This window comes from Heptranchias perlo, chromosome 6, assembly GCF_035084215.1.
Source record: "Heptranchias perlo isolate sHepPer1 chromosome 6, sHepPer1.hap1, whole genome shotgun sequence".
NCBI lineage: Eukaryota > Metazoa > Chordata > Chondrichthyes > Hexanchiformes > Hexanchidae > Heptranchias > Heptranchias perlo.
In genome coordinates, this window is record NC_090330.1 from 100570832 (window position 1) to 100588375 (window position 17544).

General features: G+C 41.4%; 1 protein-coding gene and 1 long non-coding RNA gene across 10 annotated transcripts in view; one reads left to right on the forward strand and one right to left on the reverse strand.

Annotated features, from left to right (window-relative positions):
- The window catches only part of LOC137323101 (LIM domain only protein 7-like), a 184262-nt gene that overhangs the window by 10217 nt on the left and 156501 nt on the right, over positions 1–17544 (reverse strand). For 7 of the 9 annotated variants that reach the window (XM_067986522.1, XM_067986523.1, XM_067986520.1 and 4 more), the window contains 8 exons: positions 16804–16860; positions 14982–15007; positions 14549–14653; positions 12626–12718; positions 7014–7420; positions 5603–5658; positions 4316–4474; positions 3403–3631 (listed from right to left, as the gene is read on the reverse strand). In XM_067986522.1, the coding sequence (XP_067842623.1) occupies positions 3403–3631; positions 4316–4474; positions 5603–5658; positions 7014–7420; positions 12626–12718; positions 14549–14653; positions 14982–15007; positions 16804–16860 (1132 nt within the window). The remainder of the gene's footprint in view (positions 1–3402; positions 3632–4315; positions 4475–5602; positions 5659–7013; positions 7421–12625; positions 12719–14548; positions 14654–14981; positions 15008–16803; positions 16861–17544) is intronic. The other 2 variants (XM_067986525.1, XM_067986526.1) reach the window with 2 other exon arrangements.
- LOC137323102 (uncharacterized) lies at positions 1095–17493 on the forward strand. The gene is made up of 3 exons (XR_010963304.1): positions 1095–1231; positions 2503–2558; positions 17047–17493. It is a non-coding gene; the product is annotated as an uncharacterized lncRNA (long non-coding RNA).

Here is a 17544-nt window from a genome sequence, read left to right on the forward strand (position 1 = left end):
GTAGAGGGCCAGAGATCGGCACACTCTCACCAATCTTGTGAGCTGTTGCACAAGTCAGCACGAGTCTCAAGGGCAATTAGGGATGGGCAATAAATGCTGGCCTTGCCAGCGATGCCCACATCCCATGAACGAATAAAAAAAAAAGCTGTCTCACTCTCTCTCTCTTCTCCTACCGATAACACAGGTAAGGAAGTGACAAGATTAATGCAGCATCTTAGGTGCCTCCATCAAAATACTATTTTGCCTGTACTACAAATAAAATGTGGCAAAAGACAGTTTTGCTATTTTTTTTTCTAAAAAAAAGTTTTACTTGTACTTTGTTGTTTTAATGTCTTTTTTAATTCTAAATCCTGCTGGTCCATCCCATAGGTAAGAAACAGCCTTTGTATTTTACGCATCCAATTAGGTAGTTTTCACCTGAATAGCCCAACAAAATTCTAGCAGCGAAGCAAGAAAAGATCCTGCTATTTGGCAGTATTTTGTACTTAAAAGAAAAACTATTTCAAGGCTTTATTGCACTAAGAGTTAATCCAAATTTATTTTTGTCGGGCTTGTGGTGCAAACTGTATGTATGGAATGAAATTACCATCCTTAATTTCCCAATCGTTAATTGTTGAAACGGTTCTTGGTTGGGGCCCTGTCTCACAGATTAAAGTGTTTGGAACTGTTCAATGGTTTAAGCCATTCCATCCAATTGCAAGCATCCTGTGGGACTATTTATAGTACAAGTTTGTTTGGCAGCTGTTTTTCTGCGAGCAAACACTGTTTTAATATTGAATCCTGTGAAGGTCTGACAACATAAATGCCGTTATGTTCTTTGTTCCAAGGCACTGGAGCTATTTCTTCGGTGACATTGCATGAACGCAGCAATAACTGCAATGCCAGCAATGACAGAATTAGCCAGAAGGTTCTATGATAGCAAACAGCTACGAAAGAAGTAATTGGCCTTGTTTCATGGGTGAGTTTTATGTTGAAATTTAGTGATGGGGGTAATGTCTTAATTCTAAGAATAGTCAATTCTATATTTACCGTGTGTTCAATATTGCTCTTTTACCTGTTTAATGCTCATTAAATTTGTTTAATGGTTTATAGCCTGAGCCAGGGTCTGACACATGCTTCTGCCGACTGAAGATGAGGTCATTACTTGGTGGCATGTGATATTACAGTGAGCTGGAATACAGCGACAGGGTTCTAAGTTCGACAAGTCTCATGACCTTTATCTCAATATCAGGTAAGTAGAGGCACATTCTGGTTTGTAGGGGACGTGCTACCTGCTTATGGAAGTGGCCGTAGACACTGAACCTAAAGAAATAGCTAGGCCCTGATATTTATGGGGCATTGGGGAGGGTGCAGGAGAGCGCGGTAGCGAGTCTAAAACCCGGAAAGCCCGGGGACACGGAGGTCCTGATATCGGCAGGACCTCCAACATTTTCTCCTTCTGTTTCCCACTCTCGGCAGCCAGCCGGCCTTTCTATCTGGCTGGCTGCCGAGAGTGGGAAACAGAAGGAGAAAATGTTGGAGGTCCTGCCGATATCAGGGGACTGTCCATAGTTTTCCCGCTCGGCAGCCAGCCGGCCTTTCTATCTGGCTGGCTGCCGAGCGGGAAAACTATGGACAGTCCCCGGCAAGCGGGAGAGATCGGAGCTTGGTGCGGGGGGGGGGGGGGGGGGAGGGGAGGTTAGAGCCCAGCGCAAGGCTCGGGATCAGAGCATGGTGGGGAGGAGGGTCAGAGGGGGAGCACTCCCGTTCCTCCTGGCCCCCAAGGAGTGCTATAAAAAGCACTTAGCTGCTGGAGCCGGCAGCTTCCGCCTACCTTTCGTTGCTGGGTTTCCTGCTCAGAGTCTGATTTTGTGAAGGCCCCTACCAGCAAGCTGCATTGGGAAACCCGCGCGGCAACTGTGGGAGCCTGATTTAAATATGATAATAAAGTGTCCCACCTCTCCAAGAGTGGACACATGCAGGGGACAAATAGCGGCAGGCACGCTTTTCATTTTTAAACCCCACACCACCCCCCCCCCCCAAATGCCAGCCCATCGTGGGGGGTTAATATGGAGGCCTAGTGTCTGAAGACAAAATAACATTTTAGAATCATAGAAAATTTACAGCACAGAAGGAGGCCATTCGGCCCATTGTGTCTGCGCCGGCTGAGAAACCAGCCACCCAGCTTAACAAAACCAAATCTATATTTTTTCCTAAACACTAGTCAATGTCATCTGACGTTGCACATGGAAAGAGCAACAGAGAGGGGCGCCAAAAGAGAGACAGACCAAGGTGGGAGAGGGAAGCACCAAAGCCCTGCACAACTGTTGTAAGACTTCCTTACTCTTGTACTCCAACCCCCTTGCAATAATGGCCAACATACCATTTGCCTTCCAAATTGCCTGCTATATTTGCATGCTAACTTTTTGTGTTTCTTGTACCAGGACACCCAAGTCTCTCTGAACACCAACATTTAATAGTTTCTCACCATTTAAAAAATATTCTGTTTTTCAATTCTATTAGATCGAGGCGGGGGGAACGACACGGGACAATGGGAGACATCAGAGCGAGGGGTGCAGGTGAGATCATTTGAAAAGATAGGTTTATTATTTTTTTAAAACTTTGTGAAATGTTATTTTGTTTAATTTACTTTTGCCTAACCTGGCCGAGACAGAAAGGTGCTGGGAGTGGTGGGGGGGGGGGAAAACAAAAGAAAGAAAAAAAGAAAAAAAAGAAGAAAAAAAAGAGAGAAAGAAAGAAAGAGAGAAAGAAAGAGCACGTGTTTAATGGCGGCTCTTTCTGTTGTGAAGTTTTTGGTCATGAATCACTGTCCTGGACATTGCTCTTCACATGGTGAAGAGCAATGTCCAGGACAGTGATTCATGCCTGAGGAAGGAGGAAATCTCCGAAAGCTTGTGAATTTAAAATAAAATTGCTGGACTATAACTTGGTGTTGTAAAATTGTTTACAATTCACATGGTGAGTTAGAGAGCAGGGGATAATTGGACCGGGGGAGTCGAGGTAATTCAGTTCCCATTTTGAAGTAATACATTCTTTGCTTATTTTTAAATGTTTTGATTTTAGAGTTAAACAGCAACATTTTGTCCAATTTGGGAATTAGAGGTGTGTGGAACCTAGAGGAGTTTATCCGTAGTACAGGCTAAGGAGCTGGGAGATCAAAATAGAGGCAACCACAATGCCATAACTAGTGGAGGGTGTAATTAAAGTGCAAAATTTTACACATTATAAACGTGGCCACAGGAATTTATAACGGGAAAAGTTGACAAAAAAAAGTGGGAAAAACATGGCAACAGGAAGTATGGTTTTGTAGACAGGAAGTGTGTGCAGACACAAGATCTGTAATATCCTGATTGTACGGCCTGCTAAGTGTTACTACTAACCCTGTTTTGATGTGGCTCATACCTTCTCATTGATCCATAATTACTGAATGTGTCCTTATTAGCAACACTGGCACTTCGCTGTCTGATCCAGCTACTGTCCTTTAGAAGCTGGGTCTTTCTGCGCATTTCCTGGAGGATTTTCTGTCGCTCCTGCTCAGCTTGTGACTGTGGCGGCTCTTTCTGTTGTGAAGATTTGGGCCGTGAGTCAGTCTTAATCCACGTGTTGTCCGGGACTTTGCTCCTCACATCACCTATCAACCAAGGCAGATAATCATCAAAGAGCCCAAGTGTTTTGCCACTGCACTTCAATTGGTCTAAATTCTCAGGCAGGGTTTATTGGCAAAGTTTGGATTATCCCAACTGATTGTTTGTAAATGAATATCCTGTAATGATGGGGGTCCTGCAATTGCATACATCATGTGAATCATCAGATAAAATTCGGTGTTTGTGCACGTAACGACCCACTCTGCAGGTGAAGTTATTTAATTTTCAAATCAGCATCGCCAAAAGTATCTACTCATACTCAAAATTGATTTGGAATGGCCTGTTCCATTAGTAGATTATAATAGAACTGGGGAAGAAAATTACAATTGCCATGGTTAGCACAATCAGGCAACTACCATGAACAAATAGTACGTTCAGTGTTAAAACATTGGTCATCCAAGAATCAGCACAGTGCTGCATCAGCGCATTCATCAGGTGCCGTGCATATCAAGGGAAAACGTGTATGATTAGCATGCAACCAACAAGATGATTCATTTGAGAAACATTTCCACTTTGAAGTAGCACAGTGTTTCTTGCGCACTTCAAAAAAAAATTACTTTAAAATGGAAGTTGTTTGAATTGCAGCTGAAAATTAGCTGATTAGTTTGATCACTGCAATGATAGAAAAATTATGGTAAATGTTGGCTGCTGATCAGAGGGCATATTCCCACCTCTCTCTGGGTCAGCATATTTCATTTGATTAAGGATTTTCAGCCTCTCAGTTTCCAATTCAACTCGTGTCGCATCCTGTTTCTTCCCACAATTCCTGCGGAGATTTTCTTCTTCTAGCAGCCACTGAGCCACACCGCCCACTGGTCTCGCATTTATACCTAAATACACGTTTAAATATGCACACAGCAGGCCGTTAGCTCTCATGCAAGGATAATGTTTTCAATGTGTGTTCAAATAAAAAGTTAAAAGGCAAAGGTCAAGAAATGTTTCAACACTTTTCAAAAAAAAATGCCTAATCCCACCTATAACTCCCCCCCGCCCTTTCCCACATTTACTGTAATACTAATCGCCAGTTATTTGTTCTTGGCTACGTAACTCGAGTGCAACCTAAGTGTACCTGTAACTGAAGGGAAGTCTGTTACCCAAACAAATGAGCACTGACTGAGTTCTTCAAGAATCACATTTGCGACAGGCTTGTGTTTTATTAATTGGAATATTTCAAATTTAAGTTGCATTTCATTCAACTTCTTTTATGAGGTTGTCAAGGGATATTCATAGGCAGAATCGCACCCTTGTGATTGTTATAATCACACGCTTGGAATACTTGTTACGCCATATTTTAGTCTGATTGTCTTTCTTTTACTTCGAACATGTAACAGACAGACTTGCATTTCTATAGCACTTTTCACAACCTCAGGACATCCCAAAGCGCTTCACTGCCAATGAAATATTTTTGAAGTGTAGTCACTGTTGTACTGTAGGAAATGTGGCAGCCAATTTGCGCACAGCAAGATCCCACAAACAGCAATTTGATAATGGCCAGATAATCTGTTTTAACGATGCAGGTTGAAGGATAAATATTGGCCAGGACACCAGGGATAACTCTCCTGCTCTTCTTCGAAATAATGACATGGGATCTTTTACGTTCACCCGAGGGGGCAGACAGGGCCTCGGTTTAACGTCTCATCCGAAAGATGGTACACCTCCAACAATGCAGCACTTCTTCAGTACTGCACTGGAATGTCAGCCTAGATTTTGTGCCCAAGTCTTTGGAGTGGAACTTGAACCCATGACCTTCTGACTCAGTGACGAGAGTGCTACCAACTGAGCCACAGCTGACAAGGTACAGTACAGTTTTGAACGTGTAACCAATGCTTACTGAATAACTGGACCCAAGATATTCTTGATTCATTTAAGGTTCAGTCACTGGCTGGTTAAAGTAGCTAGCTAAAGGAAATTCAAATCTGTTTTTATTCCTCAATTGAAATACTCGAGGAGCAACTTACCATGTCTTTGCGTAGGCACAATCTCATCAAGTTCAGAGGTTGACTTTGACTTGGCCCTATAATCATAATGTCATTGCAGGCTGGTTATTACAAAAAGTACGTGAAGCTACAGCATTCATTTCTTAAAAGCAAATTCCGGATATAGCAACAGATCACAACAAAACTGAATGACCCCAATTGCTAACGATTATTTGAGGAACAATTTCACCTGCATATAAAACAAACTGAATGTTTACATTTTTCTGCTTTATGGCCCTTTCACCTTCTTCCCCAGTGGTGAAACACCAAGGGTCCATTTACATAGCATCTCTTCCCCACCCTCAAACACAACAGAAATACGGCCAAGATCATAAAAAAAACTGTTGGACCAGCTGTCGTTCAGCTCATTGAAGCTTCAACAGACTGCAGCACCACCAGAAAGCAGTTATTATGCTCTTGTATACGTGACCTAGATTTAAATGTAAAAGCATTTATGGACTATAAAGATAGAAAATAAGACACTGCAGGTGAATGCAAGCTTTATAGCAGCCATTGCCACTTTTAAACAAATACAATCGCTATAATTTGGGGAACTTTTTTGACTTTTCCATTTCCTCTCAAAATTAATAATTTAGTCACTAAATGATTACCAATTTTCATAGCGCAATGCATTTAACAAATCACAGTAACTGGGAGTGGAGACACAGGCATCTGGTACTGCAAACTACTTGAGTAAACAAGATAGGGCTTCAGAATTCACCATTGACCAGAAATTTTACTGAACCAGCCACATAAATACTGTGGCTACAACAGCAGGCCAGAGGCTGGGTATTCTGCAGCGAGTGACTCAACTCTTGACTTCCCAAAGCCTTTCCACAGTCTACAAGGCACAAGTCAGGAGTGTGATGGAATACTCTCCACTTGCCTGGATGTGTGCAGCTCCAAACCATCCAGGACAAAGCAGCCCGTTTGATTGGCACCCCATCCATCACCTTAAGCATTCACTCCCTCCACCACCGGCGCACCGTGGCTGCAGTGTGTACCATCTACAAGATGCACTCCAGCAACTCGCCAAGGCTTCTTTGACAGCAACTCCCAAAGGCTTCTTTGACAGCAACTCCCAACCCGCGATCTCTACCACCTAGTAGGACAACGGCAGCAGGCGCATGGGAACACCACCACCTGCACGTTCCCCTCCAAGTCACACACCATCCCGACTTGGAAATATATCGCCATTCCTTCATCGTTGCTAGGTCGAATCCTGGAACTCCCTTCCTAACAGCACTGTGGGAGAACCTTCACCACAGGGACTGCAGCGGTTCAAGAGTGCGGCTCACCACCACCTTTTCAAGGGCAATTAGGGATGGCCAATAAAAGTTGGCCTTGTCAGCGACGCCTACATCCCACGATAGAACAAAAAAAAGAATCTTACCACTGTCGTTGAAATTGTTCAGCTCGTTCAGTTTCTGCCAACCGTGTTCTCTCTTCTGCCTGTTGTCTTTTCTCTTCTTTAAGTCTCTCTTGCTCGAGATGCCACTGTTCTTGACGTTCAAGTTCTCTCTTTTCTTGCAGTTTTCTCTCTTGTTCAAGGCGATCTGCTTCTTCCTGTCGTTTTCTTTCTTCTTGTAACTGTAATTCATCTCGCTGCCTCTGCTCATCATCATCTCTTTGGTGCCAATCCTCTTCCTCTCTCAGTTCCTGCAATTCTTCCTCGGAGTCCTGTTCATCCCAAGATGTAATCCAATTTCGAGAAGTGTGTTGGTTTTTGAATTCAATGGGCTCATTCACTGCATTTGGAGGAGATTGTGGAGTGTTTGTTTCTTGTAGTATCTTGCGCTCCTATTAAAATTAAAATTATATTTAGCTTACCAAGAGAGACAAAAAGTATTACAATAGAAATGTCTTAATATGTATAGAGAGATATAAACAGTGTGTTGAGTGGGGAAGGGAGGTAAGTACTCGGCTTTTTAGTGCTTGCTCCCAAGAAAAGTGTCCCGTGTCTTTTCTCACCCCCTCCACCACTTCGAACAACATTCTCTCATTTGTCCTTTCAAAGTCATGTTGGAGAATGGCTGCATGGTGAGCAGAGCCTCCAGTAACTCATCCAGTGGCCATTCATCATGTGGGAGGCTCGGCAATACCAGCTGTGGGGGGTATCACAGCAGATTCCAATTATCACCTGGCATCCACAGAGTCCTTGTGGGACAGATCACTGGGCAGCAAGCAGAAAAAGAAACCATGTAATTCTCCTCCTAACCCTCCCCAAATCCCACACCGGAACACTGAAGCCAATTGTAACTCTCCCACCATTTCCTTAGCTGAAATCAATCATGGAACATGGATCAAAGTAAGATCTTCATGTTCTATATTGCTTAGTCCCAATCACCTTTTACCTCAGAGAACCCCTGAATGGTAGTTTATATCAATTCACTGTTTATATAATTGTTCAGTAGTCAGACTTTTTAAATAGACTAATTATGACTGACGCCCTCCATTCTTGTGAGTCCCTTAACTGGATCTATGTGAAACTGAAAAACTTACAATTACAATTAGCTGGCATGAATCTAGACATAGGATCTTACTGTTCTTATGTACAGATACTCTCATCAGTGGCAAAAAATATCTGCCTGCCACTTACTGCTCCTTCTGCTATCAATGGTGGTAATCATATTTTATTTCAAAGACTGCCTGATAGTAGACTTCTATTATTTAAACCACAAAGACAGCTATACACATGGCAAAAAGGGTATCGTATAAAGTGGAGTTCAAAAACACAAACACTTGAACCCCATATTATTTGACCACTGAACTCTAGCCTTGTCAGAGAGAGGATGGGCGTGTCAGATTACCTGCTGCAAACAGTGGCATCCTTACTTTTTGAAAGATATTCAAATCACCACATACAAATATATGGAGGACACAAAAAACAGCTGGATCACAACCCCAACAAGAAAACGTGCATTTTGCAGTTAGGATATTTCCCTCTCTATTACTGGGCTATGCCTTCATTGCCCTGTGGGGGTAACATTGAGAACCCAAGCACTGAAACATCATGTAATTAAATAGTAGAGTCACACCAGGTTAGGGAAATCAGAGATACGTCAGCAGGAATCTTCTGAACGTGAATAAAGGCCGAGGCTTTCTGACCTATACCTGCCATTTTTCCGATGGATCTGGGTTGGACATCCTTGCATTGAGCCCTTGATTGAAGGGCGAGCCCAGTACCTCAAACTGCACCCCGTCCATATTCGGGCAGGTGCGCGTGAACTAAAATTAAACATGGAGGAGGAAACAGCCCCCGCCACGTCTCCCTCCATTTATGCTGATTGAACACTGGAAATAGTTGTCGTCGACTGGGGCCTAGCATCCAGCATTCAATGGTCAGCAGTGGGGGGGGCTTCTAAAGAATAATCATGAAGCACTTTTAGAGCACAGCCATGCACAGATCTCAGCAGCAAAACAAAAAAAATTATTCAGTTTTTTTTCCACATAGTTTGACGGCTGCCTCTAATATGCAAACAACTCCGGGCCCAGAAATACTCCTCACAGACGCCCCTCAATTACATGGCACAGGCCGAAGTCTCTATCCACATTTCTTTCATAGGTTTCAATTCCTCTAGAACAGGAGATTTGCCACACTGACAGGATGTTGGCAGCTGGCTTGTGAACATAAATCTCTCAGAAGCATGAAGGACCACAACAGAACCTAACAGGCTCAAACACTACAATGGCCACTTAGCATAAATTTTCTCACATTATTCTGCACTCCACATAGGAGGTTGCAATTGGCACCCCACAAAAATACGTCTAACACAAATGTCTACAAGGGTTGATTATGACATCCCGGTTTTATTCTATGATTTGCTTGCTGTGATAACTGGGAAGCAATCCACACAAATTAGATATTTGTTGACATTCTTAAGGAAAAGCCCCAGGCCCTTCTCCTCCTCGAAGGTAGATTGGCCACTCAAATTCTCTTCCTGGCTCCCATGCTAGCTGATATTGTAAACGGTTCCTTCTCCTCAGGTACTGTCATCATCCCCTACAAATCTGCCGTCATCAACCCTCTCCTCAAAAAGCCCACCCTTAACCCCTGTTCTTGAAAACTACTACCCCATCTCCAACCTCCTTTTCCTCTTCAATTTCCTTAAATGCATTGTCACCTCCCAAATCCAGGGCCATCTTTCCTGCAAGTCCATGTTTGAAGCTCTCCAATTAGGCTTCCGCTCCTGTTACAGCATTGAAATGGTACAAATGACGGCCTCTGTGACTGACCCTGGTGAACTATCCCTCCTCATCCTTCGCGACCTCTCTGCAGCCTTTGTTATGGTTCACCACACCATTCTTCTCCAATGTCTCTCCTCCAGTTGCCCAGCTGAGGGACTATCCTTGCAAATTCCACTCTTACCCATCCAGTTGTAGCCCAGAGAATCTCCTGCAATGGCTTCTCTTCCTGCCCTCGCACCGTTATCTCTGGAGTTCTCCAAGGATCTATCCTTGACCGCCTCCTATTTCTCATCTACATGCTGCCCCTTGGTGACATTATCTGAAGACATGACATCAGGTTCCACGTGTACAATGACGACATCCAGCTCTACCTCACCACCTCCTCTCTGGACCTCTCCTCTGCCTCTGTGTTGTCGGACTGCTTGTCCAACATCCAGCCCTGGATGAGCCACAATTTCCTCCAATTAAATTTTGGGAAGACCAAAGCCATTGTTTACAGCCCCCACCACAAACTGTGTTCCTTAGCCATTAATTCCATCCCCCTCCCTGGCCAATGTCTCAGGCTGAACCAAACTGTTTGCAACCTCAGTGTCCTATTTAACCCTGAGCCAAGCTTCTGACCCCCATATCCTCTCCACCACAAAGACCGCTTATATCCACTTCCATAACGTTGCCTGTCACCGCCCGGCCTCAGCTTACCTGCTGCTGAAACCCTCATCCGTGCCTTTGTTACCTCTAGATGTTACTATTCCAATGCTCTCCTGCTTGGCCTCCCATCTTCCACCCTCCATAAACATGAGCTCATCCTAAACTCTGTTGCCCGTATCTTAACTCGTACCAAATCCCATTCCCCCATTAACCCTGTGCTCGCTGACCTACATTGGCTCCCGGTCCACCAATGCCTCGATTTTAAAATTCTCATCCTCATGTTCAAATCTCTCCATGGCCTCACCACTCCCTAGCTCTAACATTTTTCAGCACCGCAACCCTCCAACAACTCTACGTTGCTCCACTCTGGCCTCTTGTGCATCCCCACTCTCTTTGCCCCACCACTGGTGGCCGTGCCTTCAGCTGTCTAGGCCCTAAGCTCTGGAATTCCCTCCCTAAACCTCCGCCTCGCTCTCCTCCTTCATGACCCTCCTTAAAACCTAATTCTTTGACCAAGCTTTTAGTCACCCGTCCTAATAGCTCCCTCTTTGACTTGGTGTCAATTTTTGTTTGCTTACGCTCCTGTGAAGTGCCTTGGGATGTTCTTCTATGTTAAAGATGCTATATCAATGTAAGTTGTTGCTGCCCTTCATGTAGTTCCAATTGTCTCAGGGGACTTGGTCAAATCCAAAGACCAATCCTCAGTGGATGCCATGGCTGATCTGCGATAAATTAGTGCCCATAACAGTACAAGTGCTTACTGTTTGGGTCACAAGCATAACAATGGGGTTGGGGAGCGGGGTGGAAAAGGAGGGAAAAAAGGGATATACCCCACCTCAAACAAGCTGACCACTTTTGTAGAAACAGAATGTAACTAAAATGGTACATTTATCTAGGAACATCATTACTAACACTCCCTGCCCACCCTTGGTTCACTGCCTGACCTAGAATTGAATGATTGCTTCTGCATAGAACTGAATCTCAAGTGTCTCATTTCTGAGAGAATTAACACTTCTGTAGCCAGGATTGTGGTCCAGTGAACTTATTGTGTTATGTTAAGTCTTTGTGCTGAGTTTTGAGCATGATTCACACTTCAAAATCAGGCAATGATAGAAGACCATGAAGACAAAGTGTTATGCGATATAGTTATGGGGAAGGATCCATAACCACTTGGCCCAAATTTTAAAATTAGCAGCAATTTACCCAATAGTGTCTGAAAAAGATGCACCAGAGTTGGTCCAACTAGAGTTGGCCATTGTTGAATATGGTGCTGTGAATGAGTGGTAAGAGAATTTTGCTGTAAAAATTCAAAAAAGCAGGCAACAGTTTAGAAGAAAAATTCCTTTTTACAAGTATTTGGACAGTCAAACCCTTTTTGAACACAAAACAAAGAATGAAACACCAATGATTTGGGGAGTATTACTTGTTTCATGCTAGCTCAGGGCATGAATTTCTTACAAAGAACAGCGCCCATGGGTGTTTTATATGCAGTACTGTTTTACCCCAAGAAATGATAGCAACATTCTATTTGTACATGGAGGTCGAAAGAATAGGACATTTAAAAAGTCACAGTGGCATTAAAATCAGCCTTTGGTTGACCTCTAAAGACAGACAATTAAAGATAATAGGAAGCCTGGTGATTATGTCCCCCCTCCCCATTCTGTTCCATTGGCAAGTCAATACCGTCAATCATAATGTCAGCAGGAAAAAAAGTTTTGCCTAGTGGTTGCCATTAGTAATGGGCAAATCTCAGTTTTAAAAAAAAATAAAATCCAGCTTTTCTAAGAAAAATCTTTTAAAGCCGCTAGACATTCAGAAATCTGTTTGGGCAAGAAGCTTAAAAATATGTTCTACTTAAAAACTCCAGATTACCAATTTCTAGTAATATATGAAAAACATTTATATGATGAATTATTGCTACATCTAAAAGGGCTAATGGTTTGAATCAATATTTTCAGTTTTGGCTTCCAAAGGGATGTTTACAATGGGTCATTAGACCTGAAACAGCAAAACTCCAAAATATTTGATCTGTCAATATTTTAATACCAAATCTGTTGCCTTTTAGTCCCCTTCTAACTTAAAAAGTCTAAAGTGTTTCAGAGATTGGCGAGTTGCCTTCTCCATGGAGTTAACCCCCATCCCACTTGTTTCATTTTATACTCTCATTACCTCTTCATAATACTTGGAGCCTTCTTGTTCAGCCTCTTTCTGGGCCTTTTCCCACTCTTCTTGTAGTTTTTCCTGCTTGCGCTGATATTTTTCCTAATAGTCCCAAATGATCAAAATCATTAGGTAAAAGAAAGCATTTGTGCATGGAAGTAAGGAAGGCCTTGTATTGTCACATTGCCCCACTGGTACTACTAGGGATAACTTCCAATGCCAAAACTGGAATCAGGCTAAAACTCCCATGCAACGTTTAAAATGCTGATTTCAGTCAGTCAGATTAGAAATAAAATGTTTAAAACTAGAGCTTGGAGTTTATAGAATTCTGAGCTATTCAATACATGAAGTAAAATCTGTACAAAATTTAGCAAATTTAAAACATATTATAGCTGAGCTTGTGAAGAATGTACACTAAAAAGTAAAGTACATTATATGCTAAAACTTTACTGAACTGTACCACAAGTACCAACATTTAATAGCTGATTCAAAGTCAAGAAGTGTTCTTAAATGTTGACAGTGCACGCCTTACAGTGAGTTCTACCATTTCAAATGAACACATGCAGTGAATCGGTCTGAGTCTAGCTTTGGCAAAGGAAGTTAATACAAAAGCAACCACTGCACAATCCCAACCAATAAAAAAATGATAAGCCATGCTACTTCATGCATGCTCCTTTTCATATCCAGCATCAGCACTATGACCACATGCCAGTATTAGGGCCACACAGTTAGAAAAGGGTAGCACTGTGTCCTCCCTAAAATAAGAGGATGGTAAATTGATTTGGACCATAGAGACACAGAATGCTCTAATATGAAATGCCGTGCATGTTCAATGACCAACAGGATAGTTCTTTTAAATTTTTGTTTTTAAAAAAATCAGTAGCAAAACAAATGCTCTGATAGCAAAATAAATTGAAATTTTCACTGATCATGATCAATGTGCAGAAAATGCCCGTGCTGGAAGATTAAGAACATTTATTTAAGTGGTGCCTAGTTGATCAGCCATTCAAAATGAGCTGAATATATTAATTTGACACTGCTGGCAGCAGAGCTCAATGAGATTCTATTGCCAATCTGTTTTTCTTATTTAAAGTTACAAGTCAAGCAGCCCGGGAAGCTGTTTTACATATGTTGGATTGAGCAGATTACACAAATGTTCCAGTCCCAAACTACGCAGCCTACTTCAGTTATTCCCAGACAACTGATGGTACAATGACATACAACAGATTCAACTACCATACCTGTCATTCGAACAGAGACGAGGTGGGGGGGGAGGGGGGGGGGATGGGAGAAAAGAGAGAGAGAGAGAGAAAGAAAGAGATGGTACGAACTTGATCAGAGAATGAATTCTTTAAATGAAATATGGTAGTAATGGAGTGGTGGAGCCTCAAGTGATGGGACACACCCACCCGCAATCTTTCCTACATTGAGCTACTGATCTCAGCCGCGTGACCATGGGAAGATATTGAGCGATAAGATAGTCTTCATATGGAAGCAGGAGGCCATACACTCACACCCTCTGATAACTGGCTTCAAATGGACATTGGATGAAGCTTACCAGCAGGTGTATTGGTCTGGCAGCTGGAGACATTTGACAGTCTCAAGATAAGCAAAGAGAAGAAAAATTAAAGGTGCATTACCCTTTATTCCCTGCTTTTTTTTTAATTAAGACAGTTGAGAAATTGAGGCACATCAAATAAATGCAAAGATGGATTTTTTTTTCAAAAAATAAAAATTTAGAGTGTCCAATGGTTCACGTCCTTCATTATTCTGCCCTCCGCACAAAAATCTTAAGCAGCTATATAATGGAATGGAACAACTTTGGTGTCACAAGGTACTATATTAAAGGGCTAGGATCCATGCAAAGCATTTATTAGTAAACCAGCAGAATCACCTCAACACCACGTGGCTAGCACTATAGCCACATTGTACCTGTAACAATCGGTCCTGTTCTTTCTGCCATTTTTCCTGGCGCTTTCTCTCTTCCTCAGGATTCCAAGACCAACGACTTGAAACACTAATTGATGGAATTTGTAGCTAACATACCACAGCAAGAAGAAAGCATGTAACACCTTTATTTTTTTTTAATGTGCATACATATAGTTTATAACTTTCTTTAATATCAAGCACTTCTGCCAATGATGAACTCAATTAATGAAGTGTTCAAAATCTTTAAGGTCTGGTTTTGGATCTATTTCTGGAGACATGCAAAAAGGCTGAATGGTATCCCTTTAATGCACCATGTCAAATAATGCACAATTGGAAACAGGCAGGAGATATTTTTCTACTTCCTACTGAACAGCTCAATATTGCATAATGGAAATTTTTATATACAATCTAAGGGTAGAATTTGTACAATACTTACATCACTCATTGCCGATTCTGATCCTCCTGTACAAAAAAAGAAAAGAATTTATAAGCTGATGAACAGTGCCAAAATACTGCAGTTCCTCAGCAAAGCACACTGACAGAACATTGCATCTTACTTCACAAGATAGAAGCTCTTTCAAAACAGCCACAGTATAATTGTTTCATCTTCACCTCACCAACCACTGTTCTCCGATATGATGTACTTCTAAAGGCACTGAATAACATCTCAAAGGCCAAGACGTTGTTTGCTTGCAACTGCTAAGGGATCATTGCGACGGGGAAATAAATCATTGTTATTTAATATCAAGATGAAAGGTGAAACTATCCTAGAAATTTGCTCTGATTTTGAAGGGTAAACATCACTATAACCCAGAGACATTCTTGTGTTCTTCAGTTTTTCTACTGATTGTGCCACTAAACAGGACAAGGCTGGATAGGCTCTTACATAAGCACCATCAAAGGTTGCATCTTTAAGAGCTTGTCGAGAGAAACATTGTTTTAAACAGCCAACCCAGTTTGTATGCTATGCAAAATATTTTTTGTGCTGTATAGTATCTTGTTTATGTTTTTACTTTTGTAAATTATTCTCTTTCTAAACAGATCTTGGAGACTAATTTCGGCCTGCACAAAGTGCTCTAGCTGCAAGACATTTTCTGCTGTCTGAGATAATAGGAAACTTAATTGGCTTCCTGTATATTCTCCAGTAATTTACAACACCCCAGGTTCATTGTTCAGCTTGGACTAAACTAATCCAAGTACAGCAAACAATAAAGGTGCAGATTTCAATCAAGACTTGATTTGCTACGGAAACTTTCATCAAGCTGCTTAAATGAGGAAAAGATTTTGGGATAAAGCCCAAACTGTAACATCAAACACCCTTCTCAGTGTAAACAGCTGGATGTCTATTAAAGCCACCCGAAAGTGACAATGAGTAATGTAATTTGTGATTATATGGCAGCACTGATTATTGTCCTACTTCGTATTATTTCAACTTGTTTTCTGAATGTATATCAAGCAATGCCTTTTTGTCAAACTCACTTTATTTTAGTATATAGGTTTCCAATGCTTATGGCATTAAAAATGCACAAAATCCAATACTATTGCAAGAAAGAGAGTGAAAAGGATGTGATGCATTTCATTCACAAAGTTGCTTGAAGCTAGCAAGCAAGAAGTAATGTTAAAAAATGAGACCATACCAACATTTGCAGTTTGAATGTTATTAAAGCACATACTGCTGTTGCAAATCTAGTCTGCTGATTGGATTATGTTTCAGAATTATGTTTGAGAAAAATATATTTAACAAAATGCAACAATGTAAATTTTGAATCATCTAAACAATTGGTTTGATACTCCAACATTCAGATTTGAAAATGCTCTGCCAGAATATAAAATGACATTTTAAAATGATGGTACGGTCTTCACATGGTATGCTGTTTCACCCAGGTTAAATTTTGCATCAGGCATTTACACACTCAGTGCAATTACAAAAAAGAACACTTGTTTGCCAAATATCTAACAATGGTTAGAAATTGGAAACATTTCTGAGGTCTAAAACAGCATTTTTAAAAAGATGAGCATATCTGTCAAAAACCACAATCGACAACAATTACCGCAAAGGTAGACCAATGAATTGAAAGCAAAGTCTGATGAGCCTACAGAAAGAAAAGAGGCATTTATAAAATCATAAGCTTTACTAGGCAGGTGAATAAATGGAAAGCCATGACCGCATGTCCGAGTACCATAACAGTTAGTCAGCATAATTGGAAGTCCAGTTGTTAGTCCCACAAAATATCTATGCATTTTAATTTTTGTTTTACCTTGTTCAAAAAACTGGGATCGCCTTTTAAAGTTTTTCAGACTAATGGGTTCAGGTGCTAAAGCAAAAATACAAAATGTATTAACTATCAAATTTATTTCGATCACAAAGAATTACATGTAAACATTAGGAACGGACATTCAACTCAAAATTATAAAGATAACACATTTGGATAACAGTTTATGTGTGGAGTATACTTAATTCTGGTAAACTACATGCAATTAATTTTTTTTCCTTCTTCAAGGACCTCAGTTATATTGATGGCCAGCAGTTGCACCAAAATCCTGGAACTCCCTTCCTAACAGCACTGTGGGAGAACCGTCACCACACGGACTGCAGCGGTTCAAGAAGGCGGCTCACCACCACCTTCTCAAGGGCAATTAGGGATGGGCAATAAATGCCAGCCTTGCCAGCGACGCCCACATCCCATGAACGAATAAAAAAAAAATACAAAATTCCATAAGCAACATTTAAAAAAAGAGTTCATCTGCTTTCCTAGAATACTCTAGCTTTACTATTGTGGTTTAGGAAGTCACACAAATGGATACGGATAGAGCCTTACAATCTCAGTTCCTGGAATCCATTATTCCCTAAATGCATTGTGGAAACATAAGTAAGCAAATAATCTGCAAAAAAATCTGTTCTGTTGACACATACCAAATATTCACAACCAGAGCTCTATATAACTGACAGAGGAAGAGTTAACTAATCTCGTGTCATTTTAAGTCAGTACTATTACTAC